This window comes from Equus caballus, chromosome 29 (assembly GCF_041296265.1).
Source record: "Equus caballus isolate H_3958 breed thoroughbred chromosome 29, TB-T2T, whole genome shotgun sequence".
Taxonomy (NCBI): domain Eukaryota; kingdom Metazoa; phylum Chordata; class Mammalia; order Perissodactyla; family Equidae; genus Equus; species Equus caballus.
In genome coordinates this window covers 21,565,160-21,590,682 of record NC_091712.1, presented here as the reverse complement: position 1 = coordinate 21,590,682, position 25,523 = coordinate 21,565,160, and the positions used below count along the sequence as shown (strand labels likewise).

Genomic DNA, 25,523 nt, shown 5'->3' with positions numbered 1-25,523 from the left:
GGCAATTCAGCAGGAAAAAGAAATAAAAGGAATCCAATAGGCAACGAAGAAGTAAAACTCTCACTGTTTGCAGATGACATGATCTTATATATAGAAAACCCCAAAGAATCCATAGAAAAACTATTAGAAACAATCAACAACTACAGCAAAGTTGAGGGTATAAAATCAACATACATAAATCAGTAGCATTTCTATATGCTAACAATGAACTAACAGAAAAAGATCTCAAGAACTCAATCCCATTCACCATCGCAACAAAAAGAATAAAATACCTTGGGATAAATTTAACCAAGGAAGTGAAAGATCTATACAACAAAAACTACAAGACCTTCTTGAAAGAAATCGACGACATAAAGAGATGGAAAGACATTCCATGCACATGGACTGGAAGAATAAACATAGTTAAAATGTCCATACTACCTAAAGCAATCTACAGATTCAACGCTATCCCAATCACAATTCCAATGTCATTCTTTACAGAAATTGAACAAAGAATCCTAAAATTCATATGGGGCAAGAAAAGACCCCAAATTGCTAAAGCAATCCTGAGAAAGAAGAACAAAGCTGGAGGCATCACAATCCCTGACTTCAAAACATACTACAAAGCTACAGTAATCAAAACAGCATGGTACTGGTACAAAAACAGGTGCACAGATCAATGGAACAGAATTGAAAGCACACATCTATGCACATCTATGCTAATCCACACATCTATGGACAGCTAATCTTTGACAAAGGAGCTGAGGGCCTACAATGGAGGAAAGAAAGTCTCTTCAACAAATGGTGCTGGCAAAACTGGACAGCCACATGTAAAAGAATGAAAATCAACCATTCTTTTTCACCATTCACTAAAATAAACTCAAAATGGATCAAAGACCTAAAGATTAGGCCTGAAACAATAAGCCTTCTAGAAGAGAATATCAGCAGTACACTCTTTGACATCAGCTTCAAAAGAATCTTTTCAGACACCATAACCCCTCATACGAGGGAAACAATAGAAAGAATAAACAAATGGGACTTCATCAGACTAAAGAGCTTCTTCAAGGCAAGGGCAAACAGGATTGAAACAAAAAAACAGCCCACTAATTGGGAAAAAATATTCACAAGTTATTTATCCGACAAAGGGTTAATCTCCATAATATACAAAGAACTCACACAACTCAACAATAAAAAATCAAACAACCCAATTACAAAATGGACAGGGGACATGAACAGACATTTCTCCAAAGAAGATATATGGATGGCCAATAGACACATGAAAAGATGCTCATCATCACTAATCATCAGGGAAATGCAAATCAAAACTACACTAAGATATCACCTTACACCTCTTAGAATGGCAAAAATATCCAAACCAAGAGTGACAAATGTTGGAGAGGCTGTGGTGAAAAGGGAACCCTCATACACTGTTGGTGGGAATGCAAACTGGTGCAGCCACTATGGAAAACAGTATGGAGATTCCTCAAAAAGTTAAGAATAGAAATACCTTATGACCCAGCCATCCCACTACTGGGTATCTATCCTGAGAACCTGAAATTAGTAATTCCCAAAGTTCCATGCACCCCTATGTTCATCGCAGCATTATTCACAATAGCCAAGTCGTGGAACCAACCTAAGTGCCCAGCAACTGATGATTGGATAAAGAAGATGTGGTATATATATACAATGGAATACTACTCAGCCATAAAAAAGGACAAAGTCGTCCCATTCACAACAACATGGATAGACCTTGAGGGTATTATGTTGAGTGAAATAAGCCAGACAGAGAAAGACAAACTCTGTATGACTCCACTCATATGTGGTAGTTAACATATGGACAAAGAGAACTGATCGGTGGTTGCCAGGGGAAAGGGGGGTGGGGGGAGGGCACTAGGGGTAAAGTGGTGTACCTACAACAAGACTAATAATGATGTACAACTGTAATTTCATAAGGATGTTAACTTTCATAACCTTAATAAAAAAAAGTCAAAAAAAAAGTTTAATGACAGCAGACCAACTGTTGAAATATACTATACTATAAAATCAAAACAATTAAAATAGAATGCCACTGCTAGAAGAGTTGAAAATAAAAAAATTAGAATAAAGTCTAGCAATGAGCTCAAATATATGACAACTTAGTATATGATAAAAGTTGTATTTCAAATGTGTGTAAAAGATAAGCTATTTGATAAATAGTACTGGACATTATCCATCAATTTGGAAAAAATAATCAATAAATCTCAAAGGAATTAAAAGTAAACATTCTAAAAATACTAGAAGAAAATTTGAGTAAATATTTTTTATGAATTTTAAGCAATACTAAACAAGACATAAAATCCCAAAGTGACTTTTCTAAAATTTCCAAATTTGAATATATGAAAATTAAAAATCTGTTTAGTGAGACACCATTAAAGAATAAAATACTAGTGATAGAAAAAGAAACACTATTTGTTATATGAAAAACAAAAGTTAACTGCTACATGAATAATTAAAATTGATATTAAAATGATAAATCAAATTATGATGTAGCTGACTGGAAAAAAAATTAAACACATATCCAGTGCTGAAGGTGTGAGGAAACTGGTATTGTGTTACATTGTTGGAAATATTAACTGGTAAAACCTTTCTGGGGTTCAATTTGGCAGTATATATAAACATTTTTATGTATTTATTTTTTTTATTTTTTTTGAGGAAGATTGGCCCTGAGCTAACATCTGTGCCCATCATCCTCTATTTTATATGTGGGATGCCTGCCACAGCATGGCTCCATAAGTGGTGCGTACATCTGCGCCCAGGATCCGAACCAGCGAACCCTGGGCCGCCGAAGCAGAGCACATGAACTTAACTGCTATGCCACCAGGCTGGCACCCTATATAAACATTTTTAATTCACACACCTTTTGACCCAAATAATTCTATATACAGGTTTCTATATACAAAGATGTACAGACAAGGATGCTATATTTATAAGGGATAAAAAGCCTGGAAACCCAAAAGGGTACCAAATATGTAAATGATTTCACAAAATATGGTATATCTATACTATGGAATATTTTTAAACCATTAAAGTGAATGAAGGAGATCAGCACATATGGCTATTGAACATTAATAACATAAATAAAAGCCAATTTACAAAGCAATGTGTCACATATGCCCCTACTCTCATAAACGTGCATTTATATATGTATATTTGTATACAGGCATGTAAACGTACAGCAAAAGTTTGAAAGGACACAACACTTATAATGGGAGGAGAGTGTGAAGGATGACTTCCACATTTACTCAATATACTTCTTTAAAAAACTTTTTACACGAGCATGTATTACTTTACATAAGCAAGGATTAATTTAATAATTGAAAAAAATGAATAAAATCTCACCATAAAATTTTATGAGGTTAGGACTTATCTTTAGTTCTAATAATATATCTTTTTGCTATTTTTATTTTTTTGTTGTTTGTTCATATTATTTAATTTTAGAAAAGAAGGTCTACAACTCAAAAAATGTTCACTATAATTTAACAAGCTTTGGAAAGTGTTCCAAATATTCACAAAGCTTTAGGCACCTAAACTGTGGTCTCTAAACACCATTTCCCTGAAAAGGTCCTCCTTAGAAAAATGACTGACTCCAGGGTGAAAGCAAGAAATATACAGGATGAACCTGGAACATCTTATCACACCAGAAAACAAGGGAGTTATCAAAAGTTTTTAGGATCATGTCCAAAAGGAGGCAATATGAATAACACCTCACTGGCTAAATATGGGAAAATTTGTACATCAGTAAGGATAATAACTGCAAAAATATAAAACATAAATTATGCTTAAATTCAAGAACTCATAATGATACTAACACAAATCATCAAACAAGCCCACTGGCTGTCTTTGGAGCACTCTTGGGAACCAACTCGTCACCTTGCCTTTCTGTATCTCAGGATAACCAAATAATTAATGATAGTAAGTTTTCCTTTATAGAAGGTTTCCAGCTAATAAGTGAAGGATAGGACTAGATTGTCATCATTTTGTAACCCTATTGAATCAATGGGTCAAGGTGATGATTGTCAATGGCTATTGATATCACAAAAAGAGACAACCAAGTATGCACCTCCTGGTGGAAGTACACGACACTCGCCCTCCGATAGCAAGTATTTCTGCCAAATAAACAGAACCTGAATCTGAATCAAGCTCTAGATTTACAGAGTTACAGGGGACAGAGCAACATGTTACCAATACCACAGACATGCAACTAGCAAAATAGAGACTTGGGGAACACCACAGGACAAACGACCTAGTTTCTTCAGCCGAAACAAAATGAAAAGTTGCAAGGGAAAAAAAAAGATGTAGGTGGTTGTACCCAAAGACATCAAAAGAAACTTAAGAGATTTTGTTATCTAATTTTAGTGTATAGTCCTTATTTGAATCGAAATAAACAACTATAAAATAGCAATGATGGTGATAACAACTTATAAAACAATAGGAAAAATTTGAAAGCTGGTTATTTGATTTGATGCATTGGGGAGCAGTTAATTTATCTTAAGGTGATAATGGTTGTGTGTATATGTTTTAAGTCACTGATGTTTGGAGATGCATGAAGAAATATCTGTAGATTAAATGAAACAACGTCAGGGAATTTCTTAAACATACTTGGGGATATATAAACTATACTTCAATTAAAACAATAACTAGGAACATGGGGGAAGTGTGTAGGAACGTGGATGAAGCAATATTGATCATGCATTGATAATTAATAAGTTGGTTGAATGGTAAATCAGATTGATTAAACTATTGCTTTTACTTTGATAAATGTTTGAAAATTTCCATAATAGACAAAAAAGCTCTAGGAATACAATTAAACTATATACTTATTTGATGTGCCACAAAGTGCTGGGTACATAGCAAGAATTAGATGAATGCTTACAAATTCATTAAAAGATTGTCACAAGGTTTTTTAGTTATTGAGAATAACTTGTGGTTTACCAAAAACAACTTCCTATTCCATTAAAGTTATTGATTAGAACAAAAATGATTACAAAGATGTTCTGAAGAATAGGTCTAGTTTATTTGATTAAAAAATATTTTTGTATATAATCACTATAAAAAAATGCAGGATTGTCATCATGTATATGGTCATTAAGAATTTACCAAATAGATTATTCTATGTTGTGTTCAGTGTTGGAGTCTTCCTTATTTGATTTTCCCCAAATTAAGACGAGCAGCTGACTCTGAGATTTTTAGCCCAAGAAGGAGTAGGTGAGGCGTAGCCAGCTTTCTCAGCTGTGGAATGCTTCTGGAAAGGATGCTGAAGAACTTGCTGAAGGAGACGCACCTGGTAAACAATTTAAGAAGATAAATATAGATGCTTTTCCTCAGGACCTTTATAAGTTTCTAAATTTCTAAAATGACAGGGTAAATTTTAAATCTGCTTGAAACTGTTTAAACATTTTGTGTTCTATTAAAACTTAAGACTAGAGTTGTTACTTAAAATTTGTATTGTTCCACAGAAAGTTCCTTAAGTACTAGATTTGTGCTAAAACAAGAGAGTGAATATACAGTGTCACGAAGACTACATATATATCCTGATAATTTTTAAATTCCTTCACAGCATCAAGAAAATTATAATTTTCTAAAATATTTACAAAAATATAAGGATGTCAGTGGTTTGTAATCTTTCCAAATCAAGGGCATGCTGCTCATCCAACTCATGCTGCTTCCTCATTTTCAATTTGCCCCACGGTAATAAACTGAGGCATCAAAGGAGACACTTCTTTCAACAATAATTCTAGGATCACGTATATTTTCATCCAGTTATAAAATAAGTAAGTCATGGCAATGTAACGTACCGCATGGTGACGACAGTTAATAATACTGCATTGCATATTTGAAAGTTGCTAAGAGAGATCTTAAAAGTCCTCATCACAAGAAAAAACAATTTGTAACTGTGTGTGGTGATGGATGTTAAGTAGACTTAGAGTGGTGATCGCTTCGCCATATACACAAATATCAAATCATTATGTTGTACAGTAGAAACTAATATCATGTTATATGTCAACTACACCTCAATTAAAAATATCTTTTCCAGTGGTTTTGTCACTTCCTCGGGTATTACTAAGGAAATGCCTCATTCTGATAGAAAAAGGTGGATGATCTAATAAGAAAGTAAGGTCAAGAAATCCGATAGAGCGTACTACTGTATTATTAATATTTTAAGTAGGAAGACTGTATCATCACCAAGATAGTGTTCTTAGAGCCCCTTGTAACTTCTCCCCGGGCACTTTCTATACATATGCATTCACTGAGGTCACTACACCTGTCTAATCTCACCTACTAGTTTAAAAGCTCCCTGAACAGATTTTGATACTTCTCTACAGTGCCTTGCAGAGTAGATTCTCAAGAAATGTTTGGTGCAAGAACATAAACACAAGTCGTGTGTGTAAAGGGTTACATGTATAAAGGTTTAACAAAATCTTTTTCCATTCCTGCATGAGAATTTAACCCTTAGCTAACTTTCTACGTCTGTTGCCCTGGTAACCTGATAATGTGGTATGTCAACTGTATCACCACACGACATTGCTTAGGACTGACAAATAGCATTTGGACTGAGAACCATGAAGACCTGATAGAATGCTCTGGGCTTTCGTTAGTGTGGTGACTCTCGGTATAAGGCAGGTCTCTTTTGGGGACATTGGAAACTATGCCCATGGAGTTGTTACAAGAGATGCTGGTTTCTGTGGAACATGAAGCTTTGAAGCCAGGGCTGCCCATGCATCTTCCGGGTGTGGCTCTCCTCTCCTCATGCCTGAGCTTTACTGCTGTGCCTTCCTGCTAGTGTGGAGCACTCAAGAACTCCTGCGAACGAGCCTGATGTTGCCCTGGTGGTAAGCTACGTTTCTGTCCTGTATCTTCCAGACTCAACTGGGGTCAACAGCAACCTGCAACAGTCTCATGAATCTGAATATTTACTTGAAGCTAGTAAGACACCTCCCCACTCAAGGTGAGCACTGCATCCTCAGTCAAAAATAATTTTTAGGGAGCCAGCTGGTGGCATGGTGGTTAAGTTCACACACTCTGCTTCAGCGGCCTGGGGTTCACCAGTTCGGATCCCTGGCATGGACCTAAGCACTGCTCATCAAGCCATGCTGCAGCAGGCGTCCCACATATAAAGTGGAGGAAGATGGACATGGATCTTAGCTCAGGGCCAGTCTTCCTCAGCAAAAAGGGGAGGACTGGCAGCAGATGTTAGCTCAGGGAAAATCTTCCTCAAAAAAAAATAAATAAACATAAAAATAATAATTTTGAGGGACCAGCCCCATTGCTGGGTGGTTATGTTCGCATGCTCTGCTTTGGTGGCCTGGGGTTCACTGGTTCAGATCCTGGGTGCGGACCTACGCATTGTTCATCAAGCCATGCTGTGGCAGCATCCCACACAGAAGAACTGGAATGACTTAAAACTAGGATATACAACTATGTACTGGGGCTTTGGGGAGAAAAAAAAAAAGGAAGGTTCACAACAGATGTTAGCTCAGGGCCAATCTTCCTCACCAAAAAGCATAAAAAATAAAATAAATAATTTTGAGGAAGGCAAGAAAGCAGGGAAGGAACAAAAGATACAGAAGGAAGGAGAAATAAGCCAACAAAACAACTTATTAAATAGTTTAGTCTCCCCAGGTTAGACCAATTTATCTAAAGATAAATACTGAGTTATCTTCCTTCTCTTTGGTTTTCCTTAATATCATAAAAAGATTACATTTAAAAATATTTTATTTTCTAATAGGAAAACCTAGATTTGTCAGGCTAATTAAACTACTGACATAACAAGTTAATGCAAGTTCCAAATTTGAAATAGCCAAGAGTCTCTCTCCATGCCAACTCTGATCAGCTGACAGTGACCACAGAGCCTGCTGTGATGAGAATGATTCTGAGGCTGTGAGCAGTTTTAGAGAGAAAGAGGGCCACGGTCATTAACAATGTCTGCTCCAGTGCAGAAGGTGACAGCACGAGTGCCAGGGCCATTCCTCTTCTAAAAAATGTACTATGTGTAATGCATTGTAAACAATTGATTCTGAAATACTTGAGGCACAGAAGAAGGTATGCAGAATAACGTAATGAACTCCTGAGTATCCATCCTCCACCCAGCTTCAGAAACAAAACACTTCCAATATGCGTGAAGCCCTGAGATCCTCTCCTGACTCAAATTTCCTCCTCACTGCAAAGTAACCTCTGTCCAAAGATGATGTTATCACCTTTATTCATTTTGTTACTTTTGTCATATATGCATGGACCCATAAGTAACATATGGTTGTGCATGTTTTACACCGTATTTGAGTGGTAACACATTGTATGTATTCCTGGCCACTCGCTTGTTTTGCCTAACACCATATGTGAGATTCGTCCACGCTGACGCACGTAGACCCAGTTCATTCAGTTCACTGCTGTCAAGATGAATGTAAGTGGACCCAGGTTGCTAGTGCCATGGACCCCGCCAGAAGCAAAAGCTTACTCCCTGTGGAGAGACGCACCTTCAAATCAGGCTTCACTGCATTTCAGAGATGAAACCCAGAATTCCAAAACAGGAACAAGAAACAGCAGAATCAACCCTCGGAAGTTCAAAGAATGTAGATATATGATATAAAATGAATGTTTAAATTTTTTTTGAGGAAGATTAGCCCTGAGCTAACATCTGCCACCAATCCCCCTCTTTTTGCTGTGGAAGCCTGGCCCTGAGTTAACATCCGTGCCCATCTTCCTCTACTTTATATGTGGGACGCCTACCACAGCATGGCTTGCCAAGCGGTGACATGTCCACACCCGGGATCGGAACCAGCAAACCCCAGGCTGCCGAAGTGGAATGCGCGAATTTAACTGCTATGCCACTGGGCCAGCCTCGAAAATTTTAAATACATTAGAGAATAAATTAGAAAATAGGAGAAAATGATTCACTGATAAACACAAAAAGAGAGACTAAGCAACAAGAATTTGGGGAAGCTGGTGCTGGCAATGGCATAGTTTAGCATGTTTGCAAATAAAATGTGTGTTTAAAATACAATACATTTAAAATTAATGAAAATAAACCCAGAAAATTCAAGCCCCTTACCTCTGAGAAATCATTCCTTTCTGCTTTTCGCACTGCAGACTCTGCCATCCAGTTCTTCAGCACATATCTGGGATTAACAGCTTAAACAAGAGGGAGAAGTACATCTGGGAACAACAACTTACTAAATTGACACAGGCCCTATTCAATTACCACTGAAATTAGACAAGCTTTAAGAACTCTGCTGGAGGGCTCAAATGAGAAGAAATGATCAGCTTCAGTCAACTTTAATTGTTTATAGACAAGGTACAGTATTTATCATTTTATGGTACAGAAAAAACTTTTTTGAGGATTATGAGCAATATTATGTTTTGTTTTTCTTTTCAGTGTTTTATCATTAATTTGGTTTTTTCACCAGGTTCAGTTCACCAAGCATTTTATAGAGCATGGAGAAAGCAATGAATTCATCTGAATTAGGCCCTGTGCCCTAAGTTGAGGGGAAAAGTTGCTGCTTTTCACATCTCAAGCACAGAATTAAGGTCTGACTCAGTAGGACTGCTTAATGTTGATGCTGCCAAGAGCAAACAGGAAAGCTTATGTGCAGACAGAACTCTTAACAGGTTTATATTTTTGATAGTAACCATGCATTTTTTCACAATAAAAAGTATTACAATGGGGGCCGGCCCTGTGGCCTAGTGGTTAAGTTTGGTGAACTCTGCTTCGGCGGCCGGGGTTCGGCTCCTGGGCATGGACCGACATCAGTCAGCAGCCATGCTGTGGCAGTGACCCACATAAAAAACAGAGGAAGACTGGCAAAGATGTTAGTTCAGGGAGAATCTTCCTCACAAAAAGAAAAAAAAAGTATTATAATAATGGCACATTTAGAAAAAAATCTGAAAACTATGTCTTTATTTGAGATGAACCTTTTCCAAAATAACTTATCAACTGGGTGGAGAAGGAGGAGGCTCATCCCCACCGGCATCAGGGAAATTCTGAGAGGTCTCCAGAAACCACCATTTTGTGATTCTCAACAGCAGTTTTCTGAGTTACCTGAATGGAGGGAACATGCAAACTCCATTTCAACCTGGCTTTAAAGATCTGCCAAGATGTGCCAGAAAACCTAAACATATAAGCGCCTTGTACTTCTGCTTTCTCTGGGAATATAGTCTATGGAAACAGATTTAAACATAAAAAAGTATTACTTGTATTAAGGAAAACTAGAAGCAACTTAAATATTGATTACTCACTCATCATTCTTTTTCTTCTTTCAGAATCTGAATCATTCATGTTACTAAAAATGAATAAACCAAAGGACAAAATTAACCACCGTCTCCTGAAATTATATCATTTTTCAACAGGGTGGGAATTATTTCACAAGACAAATATTAAGAAAAAACATTAAAAAATCACATTGAATTAGTATTTGAAGGGAAGATAGAAAATAGTGAGTTTGATTAAACAATACATAAAAGACTACCTTGTTTTAGATAATACCAAACTTTATTTTATTTTCACCAATTAAAAATTTATTTTTGTCTTAAAAAAAACCTAAACTGTCCGATACCTTTTGTTATCTTAAACACGACTTTCTGAAAATGATTCAACGTTTTGTTGATTGCTCAGGGTCCCCTTTATAAACAGTCCTCAGCGGGCATCGGGCTGGGAAGGGCTATCTGCTCCAGTGCATCCTGTGCTCTCCTGTCTCTTCCTTCTCCCTTCGGCTGGCTGCCACTACCTGCAACTTCTTTCCTCTTTCATGTCTGTAGCTTCTAATTCATTGTGAGTTATGAAACAAAGTACCTTCTTACAACTGTGTAAGATGTAACGATAGCGGACAGGGATGAAAGCCCGAGGTGCTCTCCTCCAGAGCTTCAGGGCGTGGGCTCGGGAGCTGGGGACCTGTGTTCTCAGAGCTGAGGGGAACATATGGGGGCTCTCTGCATGGTGAGAGGTTACTGTGGACGCCTCAGCTGGTGCAAAGGACCCGGGAGGACAAAGGAAATGTTGAAAAATGAAAGGAAGGGAGGAAGCTGATGGGTTGACTGTGCTAAAGGAACACATTACATGCTCTTTCCGAAGTGATGAGATGATCTCACCTCTTCAGTCTCAGCAGGTACTGGGACACCCAGGCAGGAAAGAGTTCGTGCTTTGAAATCGTCTGCAGTGCCCAGAATTGCTAAATGAAAATACAGTGATACATGGCTTATTTTATTAATATTTGTTCAGTCTATTTTAACTTCATGTTTCTTTAAATTATGTTCTTTAATAATAATTTATACTATCCAGATTTTTTTAAGGTAGAACAAGCAGAAGTAGTACTAAAAATGAATAATAGTTTCCTTTTCTTCATATAACATTCAACTCTAAAATTCTAATTCATGGAAATTCATGTAATGGCATGATTTAAGAGAAATAAAAAATATACAAAGTTCTTATAACTAGAGATTATACGTGAATACTTATATTATCAAAAGCCTTCCTTTTATTTATTTATTTATTTTAAAGTTTGGCACCTGAGCTAACATCTGTTGCCAATCTTTTTTTTCCTTCTTCCTCTTCTCCCCAAAGCCCCCCACTACATATTTGTATATTCTTGCTGTAGGTCCTTCTAGTTGTGGCATGTGGGACACCACCTCAACATGGCCTGATGAGCAGTGCCGTGTCTGTGCCTGGGATCTGAACTGGGGAAACCCCAGGCTGCCAAAGCAGAGCGCGAGAACTTAACCACTTGGTCACGGGTCCGGCCCCAAAGCTTCCTTTTAAATACAGAGCTCCCCTAATGTATAATTTACTTTTAAAAGCTTAATTTACAACTGTGTTTTATTTAGTCATCTATTAATTCACTTAACAAATATTTATGAATGTCAACTACGTGCTAGGAAGTAATTAGGTGGGAAGGATATAAAAATTAATAAGACATGACCCCTCCCTTTAAGAAGGAAAGTGTATAAACAGATAATTCAATACCATTTTAGAAGTTTTATAGAAATATATATAAAAGGCCAATGGAACACAAAGGAATAAGCAATTAGCTCTACCTGAGAGTTAGGGAGTTGAAAAAGTTTCAGAATCAGAAGACACAGAAATTAAAGATTGAAATGATTAAAAGTGTAATGATCTATTCTTAAATTTTCCCAACTCTTAGTGATTTAAATATCAGTACCCTGTCAAGAACTGGAACAAGTCACTTTAACATTACTTTTTGTCTCAGTTTGCCACACATCAAATGACAATTAGTGACTTGTTCTGATTAGTTCTGATAGATGAATCATTGATAATTTTTTAATTACATCAACGATGTGTATCGGTTAACATTTTTCTGTATTTCCTACCGAACAGGTAGACATTCTTTTATTCAAATCACTCCTAAAATGTAATTTATGGCTATCCCATACCTGTGAGAACAATAATTTTCCTTAGAATTACTAGGACCCATACCTGCCTCAGTAATAATATCGGCTATGCTTCTTTTTCCAACAACAATAGTTTAACTCATTTCCTACACTGACAATAACGATTTTGGTTCAAAAGTCGTTGTGAAATAAACGGTAAGAGCTGAGGCGTCTTGCTGACACCCTTTCCTTCAAACCCTAAGTGGACTCTATGCTGGAGGTCACTACTGATCGCTAACCACGATTGAGTGCCCCCTCCCCGCCCTCCATGAAGCACGTGAGGGTTAGAGAAACTGAGTACCCTGTGCCAGTTCACAGCGCCTGTCGAAGGGGACCCCGCATGTGAAGCACCCTGTCTGCCTCTGGAGCTCGGCCTCCTCAATCGCCACAGTGTACTTCCTCTTGCACATACACTGTGAAAAATCCACCTTTCTTGCCTCAGCTTCACTATGTGTGAAAACGAGGACCAACTTTTAGTAAAACAATGCTGCTTGAAATATCAAAGTAGTAAGAATTCACAAAGGAAGAGCTGACAGACCAGGCATAACGGAAAGGACACTGGACAGCAGGAAGTTTTTGTTCCAGTTCTGATTTTGAAAAAAACTACTATGTGAATTCAGCAAGTCGTTTAACCGCTTTTGGCCTCGGTCTCCATATCGTAAAATGAATGGAGATTTAAGGTCCTTTCTTAATGGAAAATTTTGTGATTCTAAGCCTGAGATTACTCTAACAAATGGATCAACAATGTCAGGGAACTAAACCGTCAAAAAGACTACAATATTTTCGTCTCGAGCATTTGTTTTGACATTTTTCTTTAATGACTTTTTCCCCTCTTAAAAAGAAATATATTGCTGATAAAAATACAAAATGTCGAAGCCTAAGGTAGTTTGGCAAGATGTAGCAAAATTACAAATGCGTATATCCTTTAACCCAGAAACACATTCTAGGAAATTCCCTACAGATACATCTGTACTAAATGAAATAATCTAGGTTCACTTTAACAGCAAGAGTTGGGAAACAACATAAGTGCCACAGTAAACAACTCGTTAAATAAGACATGGTAGACCTACACACGGGGTGTCTGCAACCCTAAAAAGAATGAGGATTCTTTCTACGTATTGATATGGAAAGATCTTCAGGACACACTATTAAACAAGATGCAAACATTACATAAAGTAGGCTATCTTTTATGTGAAAAAATACTTAAAATATGTATATCTCTCTCTCAATATCTGTTTGTATTTGCCTCAAGAAACACTGGAAGGACATGTAAGAAATTAATAAAAATGGCTTTCTCCAGGAGTGAGAGGGGAATGCAGTGGATGAGGACAAAGGTTTTTAACCCCATGACTGTATTTAAACATTACAAAAAAATTAGGCCGAGCGTGGGATTGCCTGTGTTACTGATGAGAGAACCGAGACTGAGAGAAGTCAAACCCCGTGCTCAAGGTTATTCAGCTACTGGATGATGACGTCTAGACTCAACTTCCACAGGACTCTGATTCTAAGCGTTATGACTTAGCCCATGCGGCCTCTCACTTGTGACTGACTGGATGGAGGGACCGAGGGAGGAAGCTGTCCACCCTTTGCTTCCTCCCTGGATCCCACGTCTCTGTTTTACTCAAGGCAAAGTGATCTACGGTGGGGAAGGACCTGGCAGTGCTGGTGACTTAGGAGGCCCAGGAAGGGCCTACTCACTGCTAAGGGCTCCTCTATCAGGAAATTCTACCACCAGAATCACAGGCTAAGTGTCCATTAGCATGAAAATGCCTTTAGAAGGAACCTCATCAGGCCTGTGTAAGCATGAGAGCCAGATCCTGCTGTTTTCCTATTAATAGAAAACAAATTAAAAGCTCATAAAAATTTACTATTGAGCTGCTGCTACTGAAGGCTTACAGGAGAAAGGAGTAGAACCCAGGGATTAAGGGCATGGACCTTGGAGAAAGCTGCCAGGGTTGAATCCAGCCAGACTTTACTAGCTGTGTGACCCAGCATTAGTTACAACCTCTCTGTGCCTCAGATTCTTTACCAGTAAAATAGAGATAACAATACTACCTACCTCTTATGTTGGGGCACAGATTATACACATAAAACACTTAGATATAACGCCCAAAATATAATAAGCACTCAGTAAATGTTAGCTATTATTGTCATTATATTAGTATTAATTTTTCATTACTTTGTAAAGCATTTACTATCATGCCTGTCCCAGAATGAGCTCTCAATAATAGTGGGTTCTCAATAAGCACTTGATGAACAACTGCATAAGTGAGGTTGAATTCAGAAAAAAATTTATGAAAAGATAACTAACTATAGAGAGAATGTCATGAAAGATGATGAAGAAATTTAAATTGAAAAAAGTAAGGCTAAATTTTAATCTCAAAATAATAAAACAATGATTGTCATATAAAAGACCTTAAATAGATCCATATTGCTAAAAATCTAAGTAGGAGTCTTCTGGAAATACTCATATTACTCCACGAATGCAATGTATGAGCTCTGAAATTAAAAGGCAACACACATTCTTAAAACTGAATTAAGTCCAGCCACTTTGGAAACAGTTTGGCAGTTTCTTAAAAAATTAAACGTATATTTACTAAACAATCCGGCAATTCTGCTCCTAGTATCTACCCAAGAGAAATGAAAACATACGTTCACACAAAACCTTGGACATGAATGTTCAGAGCGATATTTATTCACAATGGCCCAAAACTGGAAACGATCCAAATGTCCATCAGCTGGTAAATGATCCACAAAATGTGGTATATCCATATGATGGAGTACTACTAAGTCATAAAGAGGAGAGAACTACTGATGGGTTACAATGTGGATGAACCCCAAAAAGCAGGCTAAGTGAAGAAGCCAGAGGCAAAAAAAACACATATTGTATGACTCCATTTATAGGAAATGTCTAGAAAGTGAAAACTTTGAGAGAGAGAAAGTAAATTAGTAATTGCTTGGGGCTGGGAGTGGAAACATGGATTGACGACAAATGGGCACAAAGGATCTTTTTAGAGTGATGGAATTGTTCTCAAATTGAATTGTGGTGACAAGTGCACCATCTGTAAATTATCAGAAACCGTTGAATTGGAAGGCAAGTGGAATTTTACAGTATATAAATTATACCTCCATAAACCTGTTAAAGAAAACTGAATTAAGAAAAAAGCCAGGAGCCAGCCCCATGGCCAAGTGGTTAAGTTCATGTACTCTCCTTTGGTTTGGCGGTCCAGGGTTTGCTGGTTCGGATCCTGGGCATGGACCTATGCACTGCTCATCAAGCCATGCTGAGGTGGCATCCCACATAGAAGAACTAGAATAACTTACGACTATGATATACCACTATGTACTGGGGCTTTGGGGAAAAAAACAAAAGAGGAAGATTGCCAAGAGATGTTAGCTCAGGGCCAATCTTCCTCACCAAAAAAAAAAGAAGAAAAAAGTGCCAAATGTCACAAATTAATACCTGAGGAATGTTGAGCTCCTGTAACTGGCTTTGAGTAATCTCACTGAGCTGCCGAAACGTCATGGTAAAATCAGCTGCTGTCTTTTCCATGAGCTAATGAAAGTAATAAGATTTGTCAATCTCAATTCTTCAAAAAAAATCCTGAATAGCAATTCAAATGTTAACCAGAAAAAAAGATAAAAATGATAAACTCACATGTAAGAGAAATGCAATCAAATCCTCATCACCCTTCCTTTCTCCAAGTAACCCCAGTTTGGCTTTGAATAGTTCTCTAAATCTAAAAGGAGAAATTTCAATTCAATTTGTTATTAAAATTCTCACTATTTTAAGAACTGTCCTCAAATCAACGAGGATGCTTTAAACTCTGTATTCAAAAAGGACAAACCTTGTATAATAAAGGTCAGGATACCCCTCAAGAATCAGAGCAGCACTGCGGGAGGGAGAAAAAGGACAGTTAAACCTTGTTTTAAAATTAACATTCCTGAATTACATTTTATAAGAACAAAGTGAAACTTCTCCTAGATTAAATAACCTTAGATTACATGCTATTGATTCTAGATGAGTGATTTAATTACATATCATATCTTCGAGAAAATTGTCAATGTAAATTTACTGTCTCAAAGATTTGGCTAGAGAACAGATCAAATCATGTCACTCCTGAAACATTACAATGTACAATTAGCCTGTAGGATAAATGTTGATATGTCTCTAACACCAAAAGAGATATATAAATAGGGTTTTTGGGTGTGTTTTAAAAATCATCTTAGACCCAAAATAACGCATTACAAATACCCCGTTCAATGCAATAACATTTTATTTGCCTGAATATATGAAAATATAGTGAAATATTTCATAAAAATTAAAGGGTTCTTAACCTTAAACACATTTTTAAACAAACAAACTTTCTATTTCTTAACATTCTTAATGCATTTTAAATCACACAAAAGCTTAAGCCATTCTGAAGCTCCACGCCCTTTACCTTCCTGACCTCGTCTCCTACAGCTCTTCCCCTTGGACATTCTTCTGCAGCTGCACTGGCCTTCTTGCTGTTCCTTAAACACCCCGCATCCACTCCCCCCTCAGGGCCTTTGCACAGACTGTTCCCTTGCCCGCAGCCCTGTTCCCTCAGACATCTGTGTGGCTTGCTCCTGGGACTCCTTCACGTCTTTGCTCAAGTGAGGTGCTGACCACCCTTTAAACTGCAAATCCCGCCCCCTCCCCGTACTCCTTATCCCCTGCTTTACTTCTCTCCATAGTGATCTCCTTCTAATACGCTATAAACGTATTGATTCTGTCTACCGACTGTCTCTCCCACCGGAGGGCTGCACCATGAGGGCACAATTATTCTGCTGTTTTATTTGTTGCTGTCCCCTTAGCACTTAGAACAGTGTCTGATACATGCTAAGCACCACAATAAGTTTTTGTTGAATGAATGAATGAACTCTGCAAGGCAAAAGGGATAAAAAATTAATGGAGACAAGGGTGAGATGAAGACTGCTTAATAAATACCATTTTATATTGCTTTCATTTTAAACTGTGCCACTACATTACCAATATATTTATAAATCTAATTAAGAAACCATTGATGGTATGTAAAAGTTTTATCTTTATTGTAGCAATTTTTTTGCTACCTGGGGTTAATAAAATCACTATGTGCCTTGTCTTCCATTTGGGATCTTGTTATACTAGAAATGGTAAATTTCAGATTTTTTTTGGTAGTGGGGAGTGTGAAGAGAAATACATTTTATCTTCTACTAAATACACTGGAGACACAGAAATGATTAAAATGTGGTTTCTGCCCTCTAGGAGTTCAATGTCTAGTGATTAGATCAACAAATATCTTAACATTCTTTGTAATTATTAATGTACTCAGATTATCCTTCATGCTTATTCATACGCATGCATAAGATATTTCATTTTGAGTAACTAATTATAAACATTGCAAAGTTGTCTATTTATTATTTACTCTGTTGTTTAAAAATGCAGCCATGTATCCTTTTTCTAAATTCTGAATGAGAGAACATACAACAGACAGAGATTAAAATTTCAGCTTTATTACTGATAAAAGCCAGCCGGAGAAAATGGCTTAGGTTTGCAGATAAATAGGCATGATAATACACTGTGCCTAGTTTGGAAAAGTTTATTCACTCTGTTAACGGAACAGCAGTTATGACTATGGGCCTCCCCAACTTGGGCACACTCCTGTAAAACGGATACATAAAGAAGCAGAAAATGTACGAAAAGAGAGGGATAATAGGATGAGCCACACATGCTTAGTTTCTTCTCCCGAATTCATCAAACTGATAATGAACCCTTCTTCCCTCAGGGAGCAGTGAGTGGGGGCCAGAGAAGGAATGCACACTCTACTGAAGCTCCCCCACCACAATGAACCACCAGAAGGGAAGTAACCGACTTCCTGTAAAAGCATGAAAGGCCAAAGACTAAACCAGGGATGTCAAACAGAAGGCAGCTTAAAAGACCTCCTGGTGCCTGCCCTTGCCTGCTCTGACTCAAATCCTCTCCCGGGCCCAGGAGCTGCTGGGGCCTGGCGGAGGCAGGGGGGCCTGGCGGGTCCGAGCAGGGCTGTGGGCCCTCACTCTTGAGGTACTGCACAACTGAGCAAAGACATTAAGGGCCCCACCTGTATAACTGTTACTGGAAAGAGCTAGGGGGTTCGCTGGCTTCCAAGAGCCTACAGGGGAGCTACTAAAACCCCTCTAGCCCAGAAGGTGGGAGAGAACCAGCCCCAGCTGCTGAGGGGAGCTGGGAGCAAGAGGCTGCCTCCTACAGGCCCAACAGGAAGCTCAAAACTTGCCTGCAGGACCCTGCCAGCCCGTTAAAGGTGTGCCCCCACCTAGCTGGGGCTGAACCCCCCAAAAGAGGCAAAGGAGCTGCCATGGAGACAGATAACAATCCCAAAAAATAAGAACACTTAAGAGGAATGAACTATACCTCACCAGACCTTCTGGAACTACAAAACATGATTTCAGGCTAAGAAATTCAGTAGACGAGAGAGAAGACAATTTCTCTTGAGACTCCAATTCAGTGGCTCAGAAAATCAAGTAGAAGAAACACCACAAAACACTAAGCAAAAACACAAAGGGACAGAAAGCATATCGAAAAAATAGGAGAACTGGAAATATATTGAGGATTCATAACAAATAATGAGGTGCCAGCAGCACAAAAAGAAATGAAGGGAAGAAAGGCAAGACTTAAATAAACAACAGCAGAGCTTGCTCTCACTGCGCACATCAGCTACAGTCAGAGACGCAGAACCAGTAGCGGTGCTATAGAACAAGCGGTTTAGTTTAGGAGTTTGACCTTACGTGATTGTGGGAGCTGGTTAAGAAGGATGGAGAACGCTGTTTCTTCTGCATCTGGCATTGGGGCTCAAAGAGAGCAGAGAAGACAGGAAAGAAAATCAGATGGAGACAGTGAAGACAAACTGGAACCCGTGTCTGTATCTCAAGCCTCCAAGCTCAGGGGCGCAGGGAACCTGCAGGATAAGGTGGTGCCCTTCATCAGAGAGTGGCACACGTCCTGGCTCCAGGATTCAAGATGCTGAAGGAGGCCATCCAGAGGGAGCCGAGGAGCGGCAGCCTTGGCTATCTCCCCCTGCCAACGAGAGGAGCTGCAGGAGTGCCTGACCCTCCACCAGCCTTCGGGACGTATATGTCCTGCTGTTCACTTCTGCCTTCCAGATCTTGCAGATTTCTCTTGTGGCCAACCTTACCCATAAGTACACAGAGAAAGGCATTTTTGGACCAGTTTAGCCAAGTTGATACAATATAAGGCCAATACACTATATATGGCTATATGATGAAGTTTCGGCTGATGGGAAATGAGGGAAGTGATGTGTACAAATTCTGAAATGTTGAGGACTTGCTTCTTTCCTTCTCCATGCTGCTACATAGAATAAGGATGTTATAGATGGCACCCCAACCCACATACTTTCACAGGAGAGAAAAATACATGTCCATCTTGTTCAAGCTACCATTATTTTGCGTTTCTGGTACACGCAACTGAATCTATACTCAATCTAAAACCCTACATCTCAATTACCTCTCAGAGTAAATAAAAACACTAACAGTTATGCAAAGATTCAGGAAATATATCACCTACATGTGGGAATGAAATACTTCAGGAAGTAATCCAGACAGAGACTTCAAGATGGAACCATGCAAAAACAATGGTGGTAAGCGGTGAAATGAGTAGAAATGGGGGGTGGGGGGGAACGGAGTGCTAATGGCAAAGACTTGAAATAGAAGGATACACTTCAAGGGAAAACCTACTATCAGTGTGTAACTGTAAACCGTCTTAGCAAAATCTAGCAGTTGGGTAATTTGAGGTAAAACATAAAAGCCTTTGAAAGGTCTCATCTTACTGGGATGGAGGGAAAAACAACGGGCAAATAGAATCTTAGTGAAGGAAGATATTTAGAAACTTGTTTTCATGTAACAGCAAAGAGGCAGAAAAAGAAAGATAATTACCAGTGGGGGGAGCGAGGGAATTCAACAGTTTCCAAATTGGGGGGGGGGGGGGGGCGCGGAATGAATGAATTGCTCAAACCATAAAAAGATAAGGAAAGTGGGGGGGAAACTAACATATAAAATAAAGCACAACATAAGACAGAAGGAATAAAATCAATTATAATAAATGAACAGCCGACATACGTCTATTAAGACAGAAACCCTCTCATTGCATTAAAATCGGGCTATATGTTTTGCTTGTTTTTATAAGAAACACAATTTAAAAGAAAGTAATAAAGTAAAAAGTAAAGTGAGATTCAAGGCAAATCCAACAAAAAGAAAGCATGAATGGCAATATTAATATCAGATAAGTGGCAATGAGAGTTAAAAGTATTAATCAGGATAAAGGAGGTCATTATGTTAGGATAAAAGGCATGTTTTTTGAAGAAAATATAAGTAAAAAACCTGTATGTACAAATAATACAGCAGCAAAATATGTACATGTTAAACAATTAGAAAAATTATTTGATAAAAGCACAAAATGGGAAACTGTAATACATATTTCCTATGAATCAAACTTATCTAACAGATAAAAAATGAATAGGGCAATAAAGGACTTGACTGATACACTCAATACACTCAATTTCATATTGAAACCTTTGAGTACAGAGTATACATTTTTTTATATCATCATAAAATGTAAAAAAATGTATTATTTGGGCCATAAAGAAACCCTAACACATTTTGAATAGATTTTACCAAACATGTTCTTTGATGATAAAAATATGCAGAAAATAAGCCCAACTACTTAGAAATAAAGAAACACAGAGATAAATAACCCTCAGATCAAAAAAGAAAGAAACTAAAATTTCACAACACCTAAAAAGCAGTAAAGAGGAAAACACTTTATCTTGATAACTATGGAAAAGAAGCCAAAACTGTACTAGAGAAAAATAGTTTGAAATGCCTTCATTATTAAAGATTAAATAATAAGATGGCTTTAAAAATGTTAGTTTCTTGCTTTTCAAAAAATTATCATTATACAAACATATTTTCACACAGATTTAATTAGTAGATTTAGGATTTACTCACAGCTGCTTTTGCCTAGGATCCAGTAACGGGTTTAGAGCTTGTAACAACTTGTTTAAATTAAACATCCCAATATTGGCCTGATTTCCTATTTTATATCTTCTTTCATCATCAGATGTGTTTGGTACAAAATCTGTTTAAAACAAAAATACTATCATTTGACATTGGGGAGAATCATTCTAAAGAGTTTCTTTCTTCATTTTTAAGTTTATCTTTAAACTCAATTTATATTTATTAGGTAAGAATCTTTCTGATATTACACATTTAACTCAAAAGTAATATAAACACTTAATACCCATACACATAAAAGTCTTTTAAAATATGAATTATTTGCCTAATGGAAGAATACATTTCTAACCTACAAGAATTTCCGGGGTATCACACATGTACCTCAGCTCACACAGCCCATTGTCCACAAAGCCTGCTCTGATCCCTCCAGTGGAGTACTTATCACTGTGACCTCCATTTCACAGATTAGTAAAGTGAGAGATTCAGTAACTTGTTCAAGGGCACAGAGCCATTAAGGGTCAGATGTCAGAACTCAAACCCACGTCTGTCTGACAATATATTCCCTACTACCCTTCATGTCATCTTCTCTAATATGTAATTCCTTGAGGGCAGAGACCACAAAGGACTCATTTTTGTATCCCTATGGCACCTGGCAGATTGAGTACCACATAAAATGACCATTTTATGAATGAACCCAATTGTTTCTACTACCCCATTGCTATATTAGCTATAGCAGATAATCTAAAATAAACCTGTGATAATTTTTTTGTGAAATAAAGTATATATCTCTCTATATATATACACAAACATGCATTTATACACATACACACACATATACACACATATACATATATACATATAAATCATACATACCTGGATTATAGGCCTCCATAAAACCAAATGGACCATAGTCAATTGTAATGGATAACAAACTGAAGTTATCAGTATTACAAACACCTAAAATCACAACAAAAAATTCCAAAAACATGATAATAAAATGATAAAGCTTCTTTTTAACTATATAAAATTATGCAGTATAGGAAACGTCATGGAAATGCATTTGTTTTAGGAATGAAACAAAACTAGATTATCAATTGAAAGTTCAATGAGTGAAGTCAAATAGTTTAATATATATTAAAACTATATTTAAAAATTAAATTTAGCTTTCTGTTTTATACCCCCTCCCCAAAAGATTTCAAATACTATAGGAACAAAAGCCCCCCCCAAATGAAACTTCCTCTTATTTATCCTCAATGTCTAGCATTTGTTTAAAAAACGTAAGTTATTTGGAACGGAATTGAGACTAGTAAAGGAAAAAGATTAATTGATTTTCGAAGGGTTGTGGAAAGGGTAAAATATAGATGTGTACCCCCATAACAGTCATTAGCTGTGGACCACTAACAGTGTGGGGAGGGAGTGTGACCTTCTCGGGGAGGGGGCTTAGGGATGGGGACAGAGTGTGGGGTAGGAAGAAGCCATGGGATGGACACATCAGCCTAATATAGGATATTTGGACAAAGTGGCAACAGCATCCAAAATAAAGAGTTTCAACCTTTTTTCAGAGCAAGATAGCCCTGTTTATCAAAATGTTAAATGTCCAGACTCTCTAACCCAGCCGTTCCACTTTTAGGAATTTCTCCTCAAAAACTCACCTTCAAGAATACAAAGGTACGGGTACATGGTGGTCACTGCAGCACAGTTCACAATAACAAGAACTCTAAAACACCTCCCCTGCTCCCTACCCTACCCCACCCCAGGTGAGACCCAGAGAGTCTGCGTGTGACAATTAAAGGATTTCAAGAGTTCTGCAATGTGGGATCCCCCTTTGGTATTTATCTAGAGACCTTAGTACATGTACAACTTGCTTTCCAGTCATTCTTTGCTCAGGCAGATATTTCTTCCAATGCAACCCCCCAGTGAATGGCTTCCAACACCCGCAAGCCAGCCCTGGTGCTTTTGCAGGAGACGTATGAACAGCATCAAAAAAAAGTCTCGAAGAACTGATATGAAACGGTTAATAATGAATATCCTGCAGAACGGAACTCACACTCACTTCTGTGTATTTTAAATTCTTTACCATAAGCATGTAGTGCTTTTATAATTAAGATTTTAAAAACACCTTTAAAGAGATCTAAATATACTATATACTCACAAGGTTGAAAAGCTTTACAGGTAACAATATCCTCATGAAACTGAGGACACTTATTCTATTTTCGTCTATACTGTTCCATTCAAAACCATTTTAAACATGAGAAAATTGTGTCTCTGTCGCTAAAAAAATTCATATATTATAAATGTTAAGAAGCTCATCAGCAGGACTATTTTGAAATACACAAAAAAGGAGTCTTCTGCTTCAACAAATTAATTCTACTTTCTCATCAGGAGAATGAAGCACCAGTACACAACTTACCATGAGCAAAACCAACCGATGTCCACAAGGCAATAAGTTGCGCTGTCTCAGATACCACAACAGAAAAAAAATCCTAAAATGAAATTTAGAAATTTTTCAGATTTTCACTAATGTGTACTCTTTTAGGATCTTCTGATAAGTCAAAAGGAGAACATGGAAAGAATTCAAAGGTGAGCTGAAAGATGACTAAAGGAAGGGAATTAGCATATGTAAGAAAAAAATGGAAGAACGGAGAATTATTCATCCAGAAATAATACCTAAAAGGCTCAGACATAGTATTATGACCAGGCTTTCTCCTTGTCCAGTAAGAAAAAGAAAAGCATTAGAATTTAGTACCAGGGAGTAAAATATAAGCAAAGAGAGTTATTAAACTTTAAAAATGAGTCACCAAGAAAAATACTGGAATTCCCTTCTCTGTGACTGTTGAAAGAACGAAAAAGGGTTATGAAGATCAAAAAATTTCCACAAAAATAGAAAATTACATTTTCCTATTATGTATTGTGTTTATTTTAGAACGACTACTATAGAAAGATCTAGATATCTAATGTGTGAGAGAAGAATATAGGTGACCAAGTTATAAATGCTGCTCAAAAAATAACGTATGTAGTCAGGATGGAGTAGCACCTGTTATTTTTTTCTAGATTCTTTCAAATAAAACCATTGTCTTATCTATGTCTTGTGTATGAAATGGTTCATCTTACTTTCATCTAACAAAACGTTCAAAGTGCTCTACATTTCCTTTCCTAACGGTAGATTTTTCAGTTCTAAGCTGTGACTGCTAATGTTGGCAGGCCAATGAGAGAAAATAGTCCTGCCCTTTCTCTTTAAAAACTTACCACATATCTGTTAGGTTCTCCGACATCCACTGAAGGGAAATGTTCCTGTATGATAAAGTCTAATAATGTCCTGGAAATAAAAAGGAGATAGCATCAGTGTTCCTCAGAATACAGTATCAAACATCCAGTCCTCTAAATTCACCCTTGACATTCATGAATTCATTAGATTCATGCTTAAAATTTTAAAAATTAAAATAATATTTTACTCCCAAAACAGCCAGAGAGAAACGTTTCCTCAATACCAATCAAAACTGGAAACGTGTCTCTAAGATCATATTACATCCCATCTTATTACATTACAAATTCAGATTGGTTCAATAAACATCCATTGCGTACCTACTGCACCTGCTGAATGCCACTGAGTACATACTGGACCTGCTGTATGCACTGCACCCTGTGTAAGGGCTAGAAAGAAGAATGACAAGAGCCAAACCCAGACCTCAAAGGGCACATAGTCTACTAGAGCAGAAGAACATATGAGGAAATCATGACATAACAGTATAATACATGCAATAACAGAAAAATATAAAAAGTATAAAGATAAAAGAGCAGGGAATGATTATTTATGTGTGAAGGGTCACATACAGCTTCACAAATGAGGTGACAAAAAATTGGCCAGTGTTTCTAGTTAAAATATTTAAGTTGCGTATGTATCATACATATATACATATATCTGTTTTTTTAGGGGGGATGATTAGCCCTGAGCTAACACCTGCCACGAATCCTCCTCTTTTTGCTGAGGAAGATTGGCCCTGAGCTAACATCTGTGCCCATCTGCCTCTACCCTATATGTGGGATGCCAGCACAGCGTGGCTTCATGTGGGGTGTGTAGGTCCATGCCCAGGACCTGAATA

At 37.5% G+C, this 25,523-nt stretch overlaps 1 protein-coding gene across 9 annotated transcripts in view; it reads right to left on the bottom strand.

Annotated features, from left to right (window-relative positions):
- Positions 1 to 5,010: 5,010 nt before the first annotated feature.
- LOC100065515 (protein adenylyltransferase SelO) overlaps positions 5,011 to 25,523 on the bottom strand; it is a 33,675-nt gene continuing 13,162 nt past the window's right edge. For 5 of the 9 annotated variants that reach the window (XM_070254749.1, XM_070254747.1, XM_070254751.1 and 2 more), the window contains 12 exons: positions 25,006 to 25,074; positions 24,670 to 24,739; positions 23,834 to 23,906; positions 22,297 to 22,380; positions 21,418 to 21,547; positions 16,242 to 16,286; positions 16,052 to 16,133; positions 15,857 to 15,949; positions 11,098 to 11,177; positions 10,249 to 10,292; positions 9,065 to 9,144; positions 5,011 to 5,299 (listed from right to left, as the gene is read on the bottom strand). In XM_070254749.1, coding sequence (XP_070110850.1) covers positions 5,177 to 5,299; positions 9,065 to 9,144; positions 10,249 to 10,292; positions 11,098 to 11,177; positions 15,857 to 15,949; positions 16,052 to 16,133; positions 16,242 to 16,286; positions 21,418 to 21,547; positions 22,297 to 22,380; positions 23,834 to 23,906; positions 24,670 to 24,739; positions 25,006 to 25,074 — 973 coding nt within the window. In that variant the 3' untranslated portion in view covers positions 5,011 to 5,176. The remainder of the gene's footprint in view (positions 5,300 to 9,064; positions 9,145 to 10,248; positions 10,293 to 11,097; positions 11,178 to 15,856; positions 15,950 to 16,051; positions 16,134 to 16,241; positions 16,287 to 21,417; positions 21,548 to 22,296; positions 22,381 to 23,833; positions 23,907 to 24,669; positions 24,740 to 25,005; positions 25,075 to 25,523) is intronic. The other 4 variants (XM_005606882.4, XM_014737027.3, XM_014737026.3 and 1 more) reach the window with 1 other exon arrangement.